This window comes from Gracilinanus agilis, chromosome 2, assembly GCF_016433145.1.
Source record: "Gracilinanus agilis isolate LMUSP501 chromosome 2, AgileGrace, whole genome shotgun sequence".
NCBI classification, from domain to species: domain Eukaryota; kingdom Metazoa; phylum Chordata; class Mammalia; order Didelphimorphia; family Didelphidae; genus Gracilinanus; species Gracilinanus agilis.
Window position 1 is genome coordinate 286,034,644 of NC_058131.1, and position 17,821 is coordinate 286,052,464.

The 17,821-nt window shown below is 42.6% G+C and overlaps 1 protein-coding gene across 3 annotated transcripts in view; it reads left to right on the forward strand.

Annotated features, from left to right (window-relative positions):
• RGS3 (regulator of G protein signaling 3) overlaps positions 1 to 17,821 on the forward strand; it is a 212,021-nt gene that overhangs the window by 53,445 nt on the left and 140,755 nt on the right. For 2 of the 3 annotated variants that reach the window (XM_044664087.1, XM_044664088.1), the window contains exons 1-3: positions 12,323 to 12,406; positions 16,539 to 16,620; positions 17,660 to 17,765. In XM_044664087.1, the coding sequence (XP_044520022.1) occupies positions 12,353 to 12,406; positions 16,539 to 16,620; positions 17,660 to 17,765 (242 nt within the window). In that variant the 5' untranslated portion in view covers positions 12,323 to 12,352. Of the gene's footprint in view, positions 1 to 1,882; positions 1,974 to 3,826; positions 3,892 to 12,322; positions 12,407 to 16,538; positions 16,621 to 17,659; positions 17,766 to 17,821 lie in introns of those variants that run through there. The other variant, XM_044664086.1, reaches the window with a different exon arrangement.

A 17,821-nucleotide genomic window follows, 5' to 3' on the forward strand; every position in this document is an offset into this window, starting at 1 on the left:
TTTTCTTTCTTCCTTCCTTCCTTCCTTCCTTCCTTCCTTCCTTCCTTCCTTCCTTCCTTCCTTCCTTCCTTCCTTCCTTCCTTCCTTCCTTCCCCCTTATCATCCATCTTAGAATCAATACTGCGTATCGGTTCTAAGGCAGAAGAGTGGTAAGGGCTAGGCAATGGGGGTCAAATGACTTGCCCAGGGTCACATAAGCCAGATTTGAAACCAGGACCTCTTGTCTCTGGGCCTGGTTCTCAATCTACTGAGCTACCCTGCTTTCCCCCCTGAGCAACTTCTTTCTCTGGAAATCTTGGGGGAAGGGAATGAGGTTCCTGAGATAGACTCTACCTGTCCAACCAAGAGGCTTCTAGATGATATAGTGGATAAAATAATTAAAATTGGAGTCAGAAGATCTGAATTCAAATCCTACCTTAGATACTTAATTAGCTTTGTGATCCTATGCAAGTTATTTAGTCTTTCTCATTCTCAGTTTCTTTATTTATAAAATGGGGTAATAGTAGCACCTCCTTTACAGGTTATTGTGAAGATCAAATGAGACAATACATGTAAAACACTTAACAAACATGAAAACACTACATAAATAGAATTGATATTTATATCAAGGTACTTCATAGTGAGTGGAATGAAGAAGTATTTGTCATCAAGTCTGAATGAGCTAGAGCCAACCCTCTGGACTTGTTCTTTATCTGAAATCACTGATCCAAAACTCTTCCAAAAGGAGCTGAATTTGGAAAAAGGAATTATTGTTAAAAAGGAGGACTTTAGTACATGGAAAAGGCTCGGATATAAAATTACTGTCTGTCTCCCTTTGTGAACGTTATCATGGATGATGTGAAGTAGGTAGTATAGATATTATTGTTCCTGTCTTAGAAATGAAGAAATTAAGACTTAATTGACTTGCCCAGCGTTATACTACTGGGAGTTATTCACATTTCTCCTGATCCCAAGTGGATCCTAAGCTCGGATTGAAAGCCAGGGCCTAGAGACAGGAGGTCCTGGGGTCAATCTGGCCTTAGACACTTCCCAGATGTGTGACCCTGGGTGAGTCACTTGACCCCCATTGCCTAGCCCTTACCACTCTTCTGCCTTGGAGCCAACACACAATATCGATTCAAAGATGGAAGGTGAGGGTTAAAAAAAAGTAAAAGCATCATGTGATCTGAGTTGTGCATCATGAATGTGGCAATGTGTGCCATATGGATTAGGAAGGGACAGATTTCATGAGCTTTGTATTTTGAACTGAAACCAGCACATAGAAGTCAGCTCAACCAAAATGTAATAAACGCTTACTGTATACATGATACTGTGCTTGGCACTGGGCAGAGACAAAAGTGAAACCGTCTCTGCCTTCAAGGAGCTTGTGTTCTACTGGTTGGTAGTGGTAGAGAAGCAGGGAGGAGACTTCCTTTTTAACTGGGTTCAGGATGCCTGAAGAACTCCAGGGAATGTGGGAAAGGCTGTTGCTTATGCTGCTTCAGTTGGACTCTTCTCAAGAGTCCAGCTTCTCTTGGGTGTTCCTTTTAAACTGGGAATAGTTCCAGAGAGATGTTTCTGCTCAGGATAAAGGGATGGAGCAGAGTCCTTTCTCCTGGGAATAGTGACATAATTTTCACTTTGGGAGCCCCAGATCCATTTCTTCTCTCTCAGCCACAGCAGCAGCAGACTCCTCCTTGGTGCCCTCCGTGACAGAATGGTCCAAATAGCCCAAGTCTCTCAGTACCTTAATAGAACATTGTACATCATAGATGCTCAGTAATGGTAGCCAGACCTGAAAGTGGAGTTTTTGCTACGCTGCTCCTTCAAGTGATTTTGTTTCCAAATTCCAAACATGACCTTCCTTCCTTCTGTAAACCCATTAATGCTCTTCTTGCTATAGGAGGTCAGTGGCTGGTATTATCTTCTGGGGCAGAACTTGGGCCGCACAAAACATCTTAAAGTGGCAACTCGAAGGTTGAAGCAGAGGAGAGGTATGTTTCCCACAGTCTCAAGTCTTAATCTGGATGATGACACATATTTATAATGGAGTTTTATTTGGAGACTATTCTAATGGCATTCCCTCCAGTATCCAACTTCTCTTGTCCCCATCTCCTTCTAGGCATCTAGACAATTCTCTTTGCATTAGACCCCATTACCCAGGTTTTATGATAAAGGTAGATGATGTTAAGAGTCAGTCTCTGTCTCTGTCCCTCTCGGTAGTAGATATTTTATTATGCATTATTTTATTTTATTTTTAACAGATATTTTATTTACCCCCTCATTACATGTGAAAACAATTTTTAATATACTTTAAACATTTTTTTGAGTCCCAAGTTTTCTTTCTCCCTTCCTTCCTTCCCTTTTCCTTTTCCCTGAGATAGTAGCAATCTGATATAGATTTTACTTGTGTAATCATGTAAAACACTTTTCATTTTGTGAAAGAAAATTAGAATTAAAAAAACCTCAAAAATGGAGAAATAAAATGGAATATAGTATATTTTGGGCTGTATTCAGACTCTCTCAGTTGGAGGTGGATGGCATTTTTCATCATGAGTCCTTTGGGACTGGCTTGGATCATTGTATTGTTGAGAATAAGCCATTCACAGTTGTTCAACCCAAACAATATTGCTGTTACTGTGCACAGTGTTCTATTGGTTCTACTCACTTTACTTTGCATCAGTTTATGTAAGTCTTTTTAGATATTTCTGAAATCTTTCTGCTTATTTCTTATAGCACAATAATATTCCATCACAATCACATACAACTTATGAGCCATTCCCCAATTGCTGGGCAACCCCCTCAACTTTCAATTCTTTGCCACCACAAAAAAAATTGCTATAAGTATTTTTGTACCAATAAATCCTTTTCCTATTTTTAAAATCTCTTCAGAATACAGTGGTGTTGCTGGATCAAAAAGTACACATAGTTTTGTAGCCTTTTAGGCATAGTTCAATTTATCAGTTGCATCAGTTCTACCAACAGCGCATTAGTGTCCCAACTTTCCCACATCTCCTCCAACATTTATCATTTTCCTTTTCTATAACATTAGCCAATCTGATAGGTAGAGGTGGTTCCTCAGAGTTGTTTTGATTTGCATGTGTCCAATCAAGAGTGATTTAGAACATTTTTCATATGACTAAAGATAATTTTGGTTTCTTCATCTAAAAACTGCCTGTTCATGTCCTTTGACTATTTATCAACTGGGGAATGACTTGTATAAGATCTCTATATATTGTGAAATAAGGCCTTTATCAAAGATATTTGCTATAAAAATTTTTTTTCAGTGTCTTCTCTCTCTTTTTTTTTTTTAATTTTTTAAACCCTTAACTTCTGTGTATTGACTTATAGGTGGAAGATTGGTAAGGGTAGGCAATGGGGGTCAAGTGACTTGCCCAGGGTCACACAGCTGGGAAGTGTCTGAGGCCGGATTTGAACCTAGGACCTCCCGTCTCTAGGCCTGGCTCTCAATCCACTGAGCTACCCAGCTGCCCCTCAGTGTCTTCTCTCTTGATTGACATGTTATTAATGATTTGCCTACCGGCAGATGGGCAGCTGTCCTAGGCAGTGAGGCAATGACACCTTTATTTCTCTTGACTGGATTTTCTTTTGGAGAGGAGGATATTATTGGCTATGTGCTAAGCTGTGTAAGCGTAGGAACAGAAATGAACCATGCAGACAGAATGAGAATGAAATTCCCCGAGGAGCTTTTTTTTGAGACCAACCTTTTGAGAAGACTGTTTACATGATGTAGGGCTAAACAGGCACTAGGATGTATTGTAAATGTACAATAAACAGGTGCTAGCATGTCCCTCTTGATAACTTGCTTCTCTTGGTTGTCTTTTAGATCTATTACTGAAAAAGCCTATGCTGGTACTGAGACAGGAGGACACAGAAAACATGCAGCTCAAGGTGAGTGAGTAGGAGACTTGGGCACCAACTAATAATGAGAAGAGCTGTCAGCCATCAGAATACTTCTCAGGGCTTCACTGTCTGTAACTTGCTGGATATCCAATAACTTACCTATAGTTGTAACACCCTATAAGGTACCGGAAAACCAACAGGGAATGTAATTTGCAGAATTTTGGCTTTTGGTTACTCAAGTATCAGGTCTAGTACTTAAAACAGAGCTCTCTGGGGCTTCTGTAAAATGAGTGATTTAGAAACCTGGTTGGCCCTAGCCATCTAAGGATTTAGGAGTCAGCATATAACATCAACTGAGACCTTTTGCTAGATTCAGGGGCAGCATTTGGGACCCAGATAGATTTTTTTCCAGATAGAGTGGAAACCTGGTTCTAATCATCCAGCCCTTAGATAGCACAGTGTACTTATAAGAACAGTAGACTTCATTTGAGAAGACTATGGTCCAGGTCTGACTGTGCCACTTGCTAGTCATTTGACCATGAATAAGGCACTTTATCTTTCTGAGTTTCAGGTAATTCCTTGTGGTCTGTGTCTGCACTCTACCTACCAAGTCATAGGTCCTTGAAGTACTTAGTGTATCTTTGGGGCCCAAGAGCTTTTGCCAGGATCTTTGCCTACTGCCCAATCTCAATTCTTTCAATCTACTGTTGCCCCCACTGAAATCCCCAAACAGCCCTGCCCTCTCCTTTCCTCCCCATGCGCCTCCAGCTATGAATTAACTGTCTGGAACTCATCTATCCCTGCCACTTGAAGCTTGTTGGTGAGAGAGAATGCCAGAGACATGGAGAATATCTAGCATAAGGGAGTAGACTTGAGGTCAAAGATTCTGTTCTTTGCTTCTTTGCCCTGTACCAAATGCCTCTCCAAGCTGCCTTTAGATTTCCCTCCTTCCTTTCCACTGGTTTGGTTTTTCATTTGTGGAAATGGCCAAGTTCTACTCTGGAAATTTTCAAGTTCCTGATACAGTGCTCTGTAGCAAAAAAAACCTAAACAAACAACAAAAACATGGCTTGTGGTAATGCAAGGAGGATATTTATCACACATTTTAAAGAGTGGTAGGTAGATAACAGCTTGTCCTCAGACGACTAAGGAGTTCAATAAAATGAAAGCTTTTTTTGGCTGCATTGAGAGAGGCATAAATAACTTCCTTAAGAGGTGATCCTGGAGTTGAGCTTTGAAGGAATCTGTAAAGGAAGGCTGGAACCACATTGTGAAGTGTTATAAGAATTTGCCCACCAGAGAAATTTGCACGTTATCCTAGAGTCTATAGGGAAGAACCAATGGAGCTTCTTGAGAAGGATGGTGATATGGTTGGACTTGGCCTTCAGGAATATCACTGATGGATTGAGAATGGAGAGACTCAAGGCAAGAAGACAACTAGGAGGTTATTGCAATAGATGGGCTAGAGGGGGGACAGTCTAAATTTGGGTAATAGCTGAGTGAATAAAGAGAAGGGGACAGAGCTGAGAGAGGTTGTGGAGGGTAGGATCATCAAGACTTGGCATCTGATCCGATATGATGGCTAAATGAGGAGTTGAAGATGTCTCTTCGTTTGGAAGTATGAGTGGATGAAAAAGATGATGGACAGAAAGAGGGACATTGGGACCAGTTAGTTGAAGGTTGATGGAACTGGGGATGTTTAGCTTGCAGGCAGGACATGGTAGCAGTTATCAAATACTTGAAAGGTTTTGTTGTGGAGAAGAGATTAGTCTTGTTCCTCAGCCCAGAGGACAGAATTTGGATAAATGGGTAGAAATTTCAGAGGCAAATCAGATCTATCCAAAAATGGAATGAGTCACCACAGGGAGAAGTGGGCTCTTTCTCTCTCTCTCTCTTTTTCTCTCTCTCTGGAAGCCTTGAGGGCAAAAGCTGGATAATGTGTGGATGGTAGTGTGTGGGTGAGTTGTAGGAGGGATTTATTTTTCAGGTACAGGCTAAATGGTTGACAAGGTCTCTTCTAACTCTGTGATTTGGTGATTCTATGAGCCAGAGAAGCTAAATTTGAATCCTCGCTCTGTTACTCATTGATCATCTGTGTGCCTCAATTTCCTCATCTGTAAAGTGGGAGGCTTGGACTAGATGATTTCTCAGGGCCCTTTGAGCTCCAAATGCCTGTGATTTCATTATCCCCAAATTCCCAAGGAGCACCTCAATAGGGCACCATGGTTGGTGGTGACTCAGCAAGTGGCAGCTTCCTGAATTTAAGTTGCTTATTATTTCTTGACTTGACTCTAGCCCTTCCCAATGAGCTAAGTGCTTTCTTCCCGTTATTCAGCCTTTCTTCCCTCTCAGTCAATACCTTAATGTTGACACTAAGGGAATGGGGAAAGACACAGCCCTAGCCAGCTGTGAGGATGGATCGTGCCTTGCCCTTGGAACCTTCCCTTCTCCCTCCCATGGGCCCCTCCATCACATTCTGCTTCATCCAGTGGCTGAATGTTACTGCCATTCCACTGGTCAGGTTGGTATAGTATCTTATTAGGGCATTGGCGGCTGCCCGTTTTGTGGTTCTGGTGTTTCAATGGTTGTACATATAGAAGTCTCCCTAGGGGATGTGGGGATTGGGGGAGAATATCTGAAATTCTGTCTTTTTCTTGCATGAAATGTTATTAGAAGCATAGTTATCAGTAGGTAATTTAGTGAGGCTTTGCTTGTGCCCAGCACTGTACTCAACATTACTAGAAGCACAAAGGAAATACAGGCCCATTAGGGGCTTGTGTAGTCTGGTCAGGAAATGAAGCCATAAAGCTACAAGGCAATGTGGGAATAAGACCATATACAGCATGTCCCAAAAGTATGGGTGCACTAATAGGCTATTAAAGTTTAAAAGTGCACTAAGACTTTTAGGATACCCTGTATAATAAAGCAGTAAGTAGACAGTGAAAATAACAAGTGCATTTGGAGTCAGAAAAGGGAGAGCAGCATTTTCACTTTAGATATAAATGTTTCTTCTCTGTTGAATAAAGAGACAAACTTCTCACCTCTCTGCCCATTTAGATGGATGGGGTGAGCTAGGATGTATCCCTCTTTGGTCCTATTCCCAGAGTGGATGAACTGGCACTGAAAGCACAAGAGCCCCAACTTAGACTCATCAAGATTAGAGCAACAAGAGGGACTTTTAGAAATGATCTGGCTTAGACACCATCCCATAATCAGGTAAACCATTTTATAGACGAGGCTACTGAGGCTAGAGAAGTTAAATGACTCAGATAAGGCTGTACACCTTTTTCTTTTTACCTTAGGGGTTTCTTCTATTCTGGGAGTGTTGGTACTTGGATTATAAACCATAGGTTCTTGAGGTCTCCTTTTTAGCGCTCAGAGATCTCAGACCTTGTCAAGTTCTTGAGACTGATTGGTTGGGTAGAAGTAGAAACATCAGGCACTGAATTTACATCAAGTTAGCCTTTCTGTGGTATTTTCTGGTACCAGGCTCTGTGCTGCCCCAGAGCAGGGCTGCTTGGCCACAGTCCAGTGCCCCAGCTGGATGTGACACACATCTGGCTGGCGGCCATATCTCTTGAGTCTGTTCTCAGGCTAAAGAAGACACCCCATTGGGTAGATGCAATGCAAAAACAGTCTGGGCTCCACGCCTGAAAACTCCATTTCCCCCTTACAAAGAATTCTGAATGGATAGAGATTTTGGTTTGTAACTTTGGGAAACTGTTTAAGTAGAATAAGGAGCTATCTGTTCTATAGCCATGTAAGGGTAAGAAAAATGTTGTCTCTTTTGATTTTGGTACATCTTTGGAACTGCCCTCAAGTGGGAGCAGCCCTGGGATTTGGAGTTGTGTCCTCTGATATATCAGGGTCAACTCTCCTTGATTTATATGAAAGACTGAGATGGGGAATAGCCATAAAAAAACTGGACCCTAATAGGAAATTAGACTCAACAAGGCCAGTGATTTATCAGCATTCAATTCCGTTTGGCTGCTTTCCTTTGGCTACATTTTTACTTATTTGTTTGAAACTGTAGGATTTTGCTAGACAAACAAACCCAGGGCCTATTCTTCCCTCCCTTCCTTTTGCACAATCAAAACTGGCTCTGAAAGCTCCCAGGGTAGCCTGTCTGGGCTTCTGTGGAGTGTTATCCTGAGAGCGGCATGAAAGAAGCAACTTTTTAGACTCACTCTTAACTGGGCATTGCTGAGGGCCTTCCCTCCCCAAACACTTAAGGCCGAAATCTGGGCATAAGGGAGAAAGAAAGGAATGGCTGGGATTTTTATTTGTGCTAATACTGACTGATGGGAGCCATCTGGACTCCCAGGACATAGAAGGAGTTATCCTTCAACTAGCCTCAGCAGTTCTTCCTTTTTTACCCCACAGGCAGCCTCCTTTCATTACTGACCTCTCCTTCTTCACTAGGGCTTCTGAGTTTAGGCAAGTGAGGATTTGTGAGCACTGGGGGTATAAAGGTAAAAAGAAAACAATCCTTGCCTTCAATGAACTTACATTTATTTGGAAGGGGATATCATAGGTACATAGAAAAGTAAATACAAATTAGATACAAGATGATAGATTATAATATAAGGAATATTCACAGAAATTTCCAGTAGCTGGGACAGGCATGAAACTAGTATTTTGGGAGATCTGAAAAGACTTTCTGTAGGAGGTGGCATTTAAGTTGAGTTTTTTTTTAAACCCTTACCTTCTACTTTAGAATCAATACTGCTGCGTATTGGTTCTAAGGCAAAAGAGTGGTAAAGGCTAGACAGTGGGGGTCAAGTGACTTGCCCAGGGTCACACAGCTAGAAAGTGTATGAGGCCAGATTTGAACCTAGGACCTCCTGTCTCTAGACCTCTCTCAATCCACTGAGCCACCCAGCTGCTCCTTTAAGTTGAGTTTTGAAGAAATATAAGGATGCTATGTGGTAGGGATAAGGAGAAAGTACATTCCAGTGATGGGATACAGTCTGTTCAAAGGCTGTGAGGTGGGAAATGGAATGCTTGTTGTGTACAGGGAAATAGCAAGTAAGCTCCTTTGACTGGACTGTATACAGTAATAATATTGTAAACAATAATAACTAGTATTTACAGAGCTCCTGAAGGTTTTTGAAAAGAAAGATACTATAGACAAGGCTGGAAAAGTAGGCTGAAGTCTGATTATGTTGTGGTTCAATCATTTTTTAGTCACGTCTGACTCTTCAGGACTGTATTTGAGTTTTTCTTGGCCAAGATTTTGGAGTGGTTTGCTATTTCTTTCTCCAGTCCATTTTCCAGATTAGAACCTGAGTTAAATAGGGTTAAGTGACTTGCCAAGGGTCATGAGGTTGGATTTGAACTCAAGTCATTTTGACTCCAGGGCCAGCTCTCTGTCCATTGCTTTAAATGACACAGAGAGGGGTTTGCATTTTATATTTGAAGTAAGAGGGAATCACTCCAGCCACCAGAGCAAGGAAGAGACACGGTCAGCCCTCTACCTGAGGAATATTACTTCATTAGCCATATAGAGGACAGATTGGAGAGGAAGTTGTTGTAACATGCTAAAGGGAATGAGGGCCTAAACTAGGGTGATGGCCATAGGAGTAGAGAGAGGGGATCAGATATCGGGGAATCTATAAGAAGGGATAGCTCTCCCCATAGCTCTTACAACACTTTATATTTCTCTTCCATTAAGCCTGGAGCCAAGGATTGTGGTGGATGATGGAGAGGGTGGGACTGCACGTGTAGAAGTGGAGGAGAGAGGGATCTTGTGTTAGATGGCTTTGTTTTTTTTTCAGTGAAGCATGAAGATAAATTTGATCTTCTGAGAGGAGAAGACATATTGATGGTGTAGGAGATTTAGAAGCTTTGAAATGTGCTTCGGGGAATGCGATAGGGAGTCATTTATGGAAGAATTAAAGTATTTGGTGTGTAGCTTTAAGGGCTAAGTAGAAATGAACACAACATAGATGCATAGTGGTCCCAGTCCACGCAGTTTGGCTCGGAAGCTAAAAGATCTGACTTGTACTTCTCTTGTGGGTTGAGCACAGGTTGCTTTGTCGATGACTTTTTATAGTGTTTATCTTACTGTGGAATCTTTAGGTAGATTATAATACTGGCCCACATTCTCAGGTTTTAATGGAAATGGAATTGGCTCTGTGCCTCTTCTCAATTTCCTTTCATTTTGGTTCCTCTGGGACTGGATCTGGGTGGGAAGCACCAAGTCTGTTTGCAGTTGGAGATGGTTGTGTTTCAGAAGTGGGAGGGGCCATTCCTTCCTCATCTCCCTCAATGTCACCAGGGACACGGGCCGGGTCACTACTGCGGCCATTACCTCTCTGGCTTCTGGTGATAGCCATGACCATTTATCTCTCAGAAAGATGGGCGATAGTGGAGTGAAGAGACTTCTACCCTGAGAGTCAGGGTCCCGGCTTTGGCGCTAACCAGTTGTATGACCAGGACCAAATCACTTCCCTGCCTTTAAGCCGCCCTCATTTTTCACTTCTGTAAAAGGAGCGGGTTGCCATTATCTATCTCTATGGGTATTTCCAACCCTAAATTCTATGATCCTATGATTGGTATAGTTCAATTCAGCAAACATTTCTTAATTGCCTACTCTTTGAAAGGATATTTGAAGTACTGTCCAGATCTAAAATGCCATCTCTGATTGGGGTACTCAGGGCTCCAGAGGATGAGCCACACTTCTCTCTTGCTCTGCCCATTCCTGCCCCTCCTGCACCCTCTGGCTAACATGGCTAAAAGTCCAATAGGATGAAGTGACTTTCTCCTTGGCATTGAGGCCTTAGTATTGTTGCTTCCATAACAACAACTACTCAGATGTAGTTGTTTAGGCTAATGAGATGAGGAATGGGAGAGCCAGGGTACTCAGGGAACTTTGGGAAAAATGAGCAGGGCCAATGCTAAGTAGCACCTTAATCATGTTTTAGAAAGCTTGTTAGGCCTTTATTTTTTTTAATTTTAATTTTTTCTAAAACCCTTGCCTTTCATCTTAGAATCAGTACTGTGTATTGGTTCTAAGGTGGAAGAGCAGTAAGGGCTAGGCAATGGGGTCAAGTGACTTGCCCAGGGTCACACAGCTAAGACATGTCTGAGGCCAGATTTGAACCCAAGATCTCCCATCTCTGGGCTTGGCTCTCAATCCACTGAGTTATCCAACTGCCCCCTTGTGAGGCCTTTAATAGATGGCCTGGGACCTAAATGTTTTTCTCCATTTTTGTTGAAGGGATTGTACAGAATAGTTTTTCCTAATTTAACACAAAGATGAACTTGACCAGAGAGTGTAAAAATTTATGGGCATTATATAGAATTAGAACAAGTTTCTATTTGGCTTGATAAAGCCCTACCAGCTCTAGTGGCAAACCCACCAGTTTCATTTGACTTGCCTTTATTTCATTTATCAGAATGTCCCTAGGCAAATTGTGGTTTGGTCTCTACGCTGCGTTGAGGAATTGTAGCTGGAGCTCTGGCAGACCCATGATGAAGAGATGTCAACTACTGATGTTATACAATCGTCATGCCATTAATGCTCAGAATCAATTCTTACTGATGTAGTGCTTTACAAAGTGTTTTACCAATAACAGCTCTGGAACAGTTAAAGAAACAACACTTAGGGAAGTGAATTTGGCTCACCTAAAGTCACGGATGGTCTGTGAACTATAGTTCTATGGTTGAGCTGAGACTTCACTTGAACTCACCTTATTCCAAGGCCAGAGTCCTTTCTACTATGCTGGGTGTGCCTTCCTGGTAAATCTCCTCTACCCCTTTCCTTATACATCCCTCTGTTTGCATGTCACCCTTTGTGACTATTGTCTTTATTCCTGTTCCAGGCTGCCCTCAGTGTTCATTTTGAGCAGATTTCACACAAATAGGAATGGTGAGGTTAGGAAGGCACATTGTATTATTTGTTTTGGATCCCTGGGGGACAGCCCTTTTGCACAGTTGTATTTTGTGCTTAACACAAAGCAGGATGGGATGTCATGATCTAAACCACTGCGGTTCCCTTCTTGGATTTCCCAAGCCCAACTCTTCCTTCTTATCCCAGACTGGGGAGCCTCTGTACTGAACTGAAGGGAGGGGGGAGTGGTCGCAATGAGGAGAGCTGTGTTTTCTGCCTGGGCTTCCCATCTAGGCAGTGTTTGTGAGAACTCCGCAATAGCAAAGTGCTCCATGCTCAAGAATGCAGCCAGAACAAAGGCGACATCAATAGCACAGGGGCTAGGGAATACTAAATAGTTGACAGGAATTTTAATATAAAACTCTCTCTTCCTTGTCATTCAGAGGTTTCAGGAAGCTCTCTGGCTTATCGTAAAGAGGCATACAGCTCAGGCAGGGGCTGGGGAGGTGAAAGGTGATTTCCTGCCATTCTTCTGTGGAGCTGGGTTCCCATGGGCGGTTATGCCAGTTTAACTGTGGCTCAGTCCAGGCTGTGGTGCTCCAGGGTGACCAGGACTCCTGCTGCTTTGGGGAATTGAGTTTTCATGGGGCGACAGCTGAATTGGGACCTGTAGCTATGAATCGCTTCAATGGGCTCTGCAAAGTATGCTCCGAGAGGCGTTATCGACAGGTGGGTGGAAACCCAGTTTCTGGAAATGTGAAGAGTACGGGGGTGGGGTGGGATGGTACTGGCTTACTCTCTTTTATCCCTTTCTCTTACTCTGGGCCCTTACTTCATTTTCTACACTTGCTTGGCAAATTTCTCTTTGACTTCAGTGAAGGGCAGAGAAGGGGAAACTTGGAGCACAGGATGGGGATCCTCCTAGGAATCCACAGGTTTCAAAGGATCTCAATTCTTCTGCTCTCTTCCCTGTACTTGTCAAAACAATCTTTCTTCTCTTGAAACTTCACATATCTAATTCTAACCATTAAGCAAGCTTTCCTTTTTAAAAACCATTTTTATATTTCAGTTTTTCTTGATCCCTTAAAATCATTTTAAAAGCATTTTCCACAGAGAACCAAGACGGGCAACTCCAATCTGAGAGCGATGCAGAATGCTGTAGTAGAAAAAGTTCTGGGCATGAAGTGAGGATAGACCTGGTCTTAAATCCTTGGGACCACCAACTTAATCTTTGTGAGCCTCAGTTTTCATCTGTCAAGATGAAGATGATGCTAATAATACCTTTGGTTCTTACTTCACCCAGTTGTTGTGAGGCTACAGTTGAAATGATGTTTTGCAAATTTTAAAGGTCTATGTAAATGTTAGCTTTTATTATTAAGAAGAATAGAGTGGGGTTGTTTCCCATAGGAGGCTTTAGAACCAGAAGGGATTTTGGCACTGGAATTGTCCATTTGCCTCATTTTACAGGTGAGAAACCTGAGCCTAGATGGGTAAGGTGCCTTAATGCTTCATATTGGTAGTAAGAAGGAGAGGCATCCTTTTTCTTCCTCTAGCAGAGATGTTTTGGGATGAGTCAAGATACTACCCTGGGGCTTTTCTAAATGAGGGACAGATCCTTAAATTCTAGGGTTAGGAGGCAATTATGAATCAGATAGACTCCTGAAGTTAAGAAGATATTGGGTCTGGGGGAAAAAAATGAAGCTTTTTTTTTTTTTTTTTTTTTTTTTTTTTTTTTTTTTTTTTTTGTAAAAAGAAAGTAGTGTCAGTGTAAAAACAAAGAGTATCTCTCTGACCCTAGGTAAGACAACTTTCTTCTCTCTCTCTCTCTCTCTCTCTCTCTCTCTCTCTCTCTCTCTCTCTCTCGAAGATTTTATTTGTTCCTCATATTCTTTGAAACCTCTATGGCTTCTTTGTCAGGGGAGCAAAACGGGTGACAACACTACCAGTTGTTGCTTACTGTATCTGGGCAGAAGGGTATCCCCTGCTCTTTATGCAATTTATGCTTTTAGCATCTGAGAAAAAATGGAAAGTGCCTTGCTCCCATTTCATCTTCCTCACCTTCTTTGAACAATATTTTTGGCTTTCTGCTCTGCTCTCTCATTCACCTTCTTCTTCTGGACCCCACCCATTCCTGGAGCTACTTAGGTAATCAGCATGGCTAGACATCTCTGCACTATTGGGTGACAGCAGGGTATAGTGGACCAGCCACTAGATTAGGAGATGGTTTATTGCATGGGATCTGAGGGCCAGAGTGAATCATGGAGATAGGGTGGGATGTTGAAACCAGGAAAACCATAACAAAGTAGGGCCTGGGAATGGGAAGCATACCTGATGAGTGCTCAAAAGTCAAGATCAGACCCTGCATTTAGAAACCAGGTGGGCACATTATCCTGGGAAGCCAAAGCAAGGCAATTAGTAAAGAACGAAACAAAACAGGAAACAGTAGGCATACGGCATCATTGAGAAGACTTCGAAATTGAAGGTGCTTCACTGTCATGAAGACTTTCATCTATTTTCAGCAGGGGTAGAAGCTTTGCCCAAGCTAATGCTCTGCTGGATCGGTTCTGTTATGGCTCTTCCTGTGGTCTTGGGCTAGGCCTTTTACTTCTTAGGGCTTAAATTTGTCCAGTGTTTTAATGAGGCATTTGGATCCCATGATCCTAAATATTCTTTCCAGCTCTGGATCGAGGGTCTGTTGGTGGGAAAGGCTGGAATGAGGTGTGAGAGATAAGGGCTGGAAAGGCTTCTTCTTTTTCTTATTTCCTACTCAGGAAATTTTTAGTGCTCAGCATTGCCTAGACACTGAAAATAATTCTTTTGGGTTTTAACGTTGTCAGGATTTAGCAGAAGAGACCTAGCAAAGCCATAGTGCCTTCTGCCTTTATATCTTTAATGGATTAAGGTATGACAACAAGCAGAGGATTTTGCTTCAAGTATGCAGATCCTAGAGAAAACCAGTTGACTTCCATCTTTTTTTCCTTCTATTCCTCTCTTCCCCACCAGTATTGGGATGTGTTTGTCCTCTGGTGCAGTTCCTAGCTTCCGGGATATATTGGGGCTTGCCTTTGGAGCTTGAACATGGGCAATTGCTTTTGTGTATGTGTGTGTGTGTTCTTTACTGGTTTGTTTTTTTTTTTCTTTTTTTTTCCCCTGCCTAGGCTATGTGTTTTCCCAGAATTCTTATGGGAGCAGGGTTCCCCATCGTACCACCCCTCCCTTCTTGTCTGTCAGATTTCCTGTTTTATAAACTTGCTTTGAATTGAGTTCCAGGGATGGTAGGAAATAGCCTCCTGAGTTGCTGCATCAAGGCCAGCCAGTGAGCTTCCCCACAGGTTTTGGAAACTCAGCGCAACTAATTTCTTTCAAATGCCCCAGGCCAGTCTGGACCTTGAGATAGTCTCTGTGTGAATGAAAAACTTTCATCCAAAGCAAAGAGTTGAGGGGTCAGATTTTTTATAATAAAGTATAACCCTGCCTCACATTTAAGACCTTCCACAATTTGGCACCTATTCAACTTTCTCTCTAACATACACCTCTTTCAAGCAGGCCAGTTTCCTTAATTTGCCTAGAATGCCTTACCAGTTCTGTATATGCCCATAGCCTGCCCATTTTTCAGGGCCCAGTTTTTACTCCACCTTCTCTAGGAAACCTCCCCTAACCTCCAGGCCATGCTGATCTTCACTTTTGTTTAATTTCCCTAGGTTTTATTGGTATTGTTCACTTGGCACTCACTCCTATGTTGCCTTAAGTTACTATTTAACCATTTGTGTTTGATAGTTGATAAACGTTTGCTATGTGCCTACTAGGTGCCAGGCAATGTGCTAAGTGCTGGGGATACTCACATAAAAAAACGGATCCTGTTTTCAAAAGTTTAATCTATCAGGAGAGACAACACACTAAAAGAAGCTGAAAGGAGAGGGGTTCAAAGGAGGAGCCTTTTTGAGAAAATCAGAACTAGCTGGCCCTGGCCAGGGCTGCCCTGCCCTCCTTAAATGGAGGTGATGGGAGTTGCTCTTTGTTCTCTACTTGCAGCAAAGGGGCTCAGGGTCCTGATGAGATGTAAACACTGAGGCTGTGACACTCCTGAAGACCGGATTGCTCATGGCTCTAGAGACAAATGCAAAGTAGTACAACCAGGTGGAAAATGGAGGAGATGTATGTGTGTGTCTATATTATACACCTGCCTGTGAATGTGTTTATTTTGCTTCCATAGCTAGATTTTAGCTTTTCTGAGATCAGGAACTATATCTTCTACTTCTTTGCTATCTGCTAGGGCAATTAGCATAGGGGTGGGCACATAAGGAGATGTTCAAGAAAGATTTCAATAAAAATGAGTCCCTTTTCTATATTGATCTACACTTTCTTGTTGGCAAGGCCTTCCGGTAAGGGACACTGTTTGATCCTACATTACATGCTCTTTGAGCCCCAGCCCACCCCTAGGGTTTCCGTGCGGGGAGGCAGGGTTAAGGAGTTATCTAACTCTTTCAAAGAACCTGAGGTATGGAGTATGGAAAGGGGATAGAAGGGGCAGGATCTAATGCTGCAGGTAGACAGGGAAAGTTAGTCTCCTGGCTTGTGTCCTGCCATCCAAATCATGGTGTTAGCCAGTTGCTGCAGTTTGCCAGCCTTGAACATTTACTAATTGCCATAGAAATTCTGGAGATCAGATAGGCTGAGAGAGCTAGTTGGCAAGCTGGGTTCCTCCTGACAGTGTGCAGCTTTGCCTGGCATTCGAGAACCTCTCTAGCCTTGTCTGGGGACTGCAAGCTTCCTGATACTCCTTCCCTAATATCCCTGGAAATGAAGGGATACATGAAGTAAAGGCTTCTGGGAATAAACTGGCTGTGGGTGTGTGTTGTAGATCACTATCCCAAGGGGAAGGGACGGCTTTGGCTTCACCATCTGCTGCGACTCTCCTGTCCGAGTTCAAGCTGTAGATTCTGGTAAGTAAATGATTGATTCTTATGCAGCTTTTTGGCTCCAGGGTTTCATGTCTAAGCTTTTAGCTCCATGTATTATTGACTTGTATGGATTGTAGACAGAGACTTGAAGAGTGGAAAAAAAATCTAAAATAAATATTTTTTATGCTGATTTTTTTCAAACTCTGAACCAAACTGTAATGAAAAAGAAGCACAAGTAACACCGAAAACTTTTTTCTTGGAAAAAAATTAGAGGGCCAATTTGAACCAAAACTAAACCTGTATAGTTGGTCAAAATATTCTCAGAGAACCAGGCTTAGAGTAGGAGGTCCTGGGTTCAAATGTGACCTCAGACACTTCCTAGCTGTGGGACTCTAGGCAAATCACTTAAATTCAGTTGCTTCACTCTTACCACTCTTCTGCTTTGGAACTAATACTTAATATCAATACTTAATACTTAATACTTATTATTATATATTAATGCTTAATACTTAATATCAATTCTAAGATAAAAAAGGTAAGTGTTTAAAAAATAGATATATCCTATATCCTCAGGATTTAACATCATCAAAATTCAAATTGTTTACAGCCCCTAATGAACACAGAGAAGAATGGGTTATAGAATTTTAGATCCTGAAGGTACTTCAGTGACTGTTTAGCTCAGCCTTCTCATTTTAGAACCAAGGGAAATAAGGCCCCGAGAGGTTAAATAACATGTCTGAGGCCATACAGCAAGTTGTTGGCAGAGCCAGACCTGTCCTCTTTCCCTTTTCTTTGAGGCAATAGATGGGGAAAGCAGGCAGTGAGGGAGAGATGTCAGGATACCTCTGGGTGTAGGAGAAAGGGAGCAGGGAAATGAGGGTACCTAGAGAAGGGTGGCAAGTGAGGGTAATTCACATTAGGGCTGAATGACCTTGTGGATGTTATGTCCCAAAGTGCCTCAGGCCACGCATGTATCAGCCAGATCATCCTGCTTTGTGGTCTTGGGCCTGGAGACCAGAGTGTCTTGGGGCTGGTGATGGTTTCCTCGAGGTAACCGTGGCGTTGTTGTCTCTCGGGGCAGGGGGCCCCGCAGACCGGGCAGGGTTGCAGCAGCTAGACACGGTGCTGCAGCTGAATGAGCAGCCTGTGGAACACTGGAAATGTGTGGAGCTGGCCCACGAGATCAGGTAACTCCCCGGATTCACAGAACCTCTCCTTTGCCTCCTCCCCTTGTCCTGTCCCA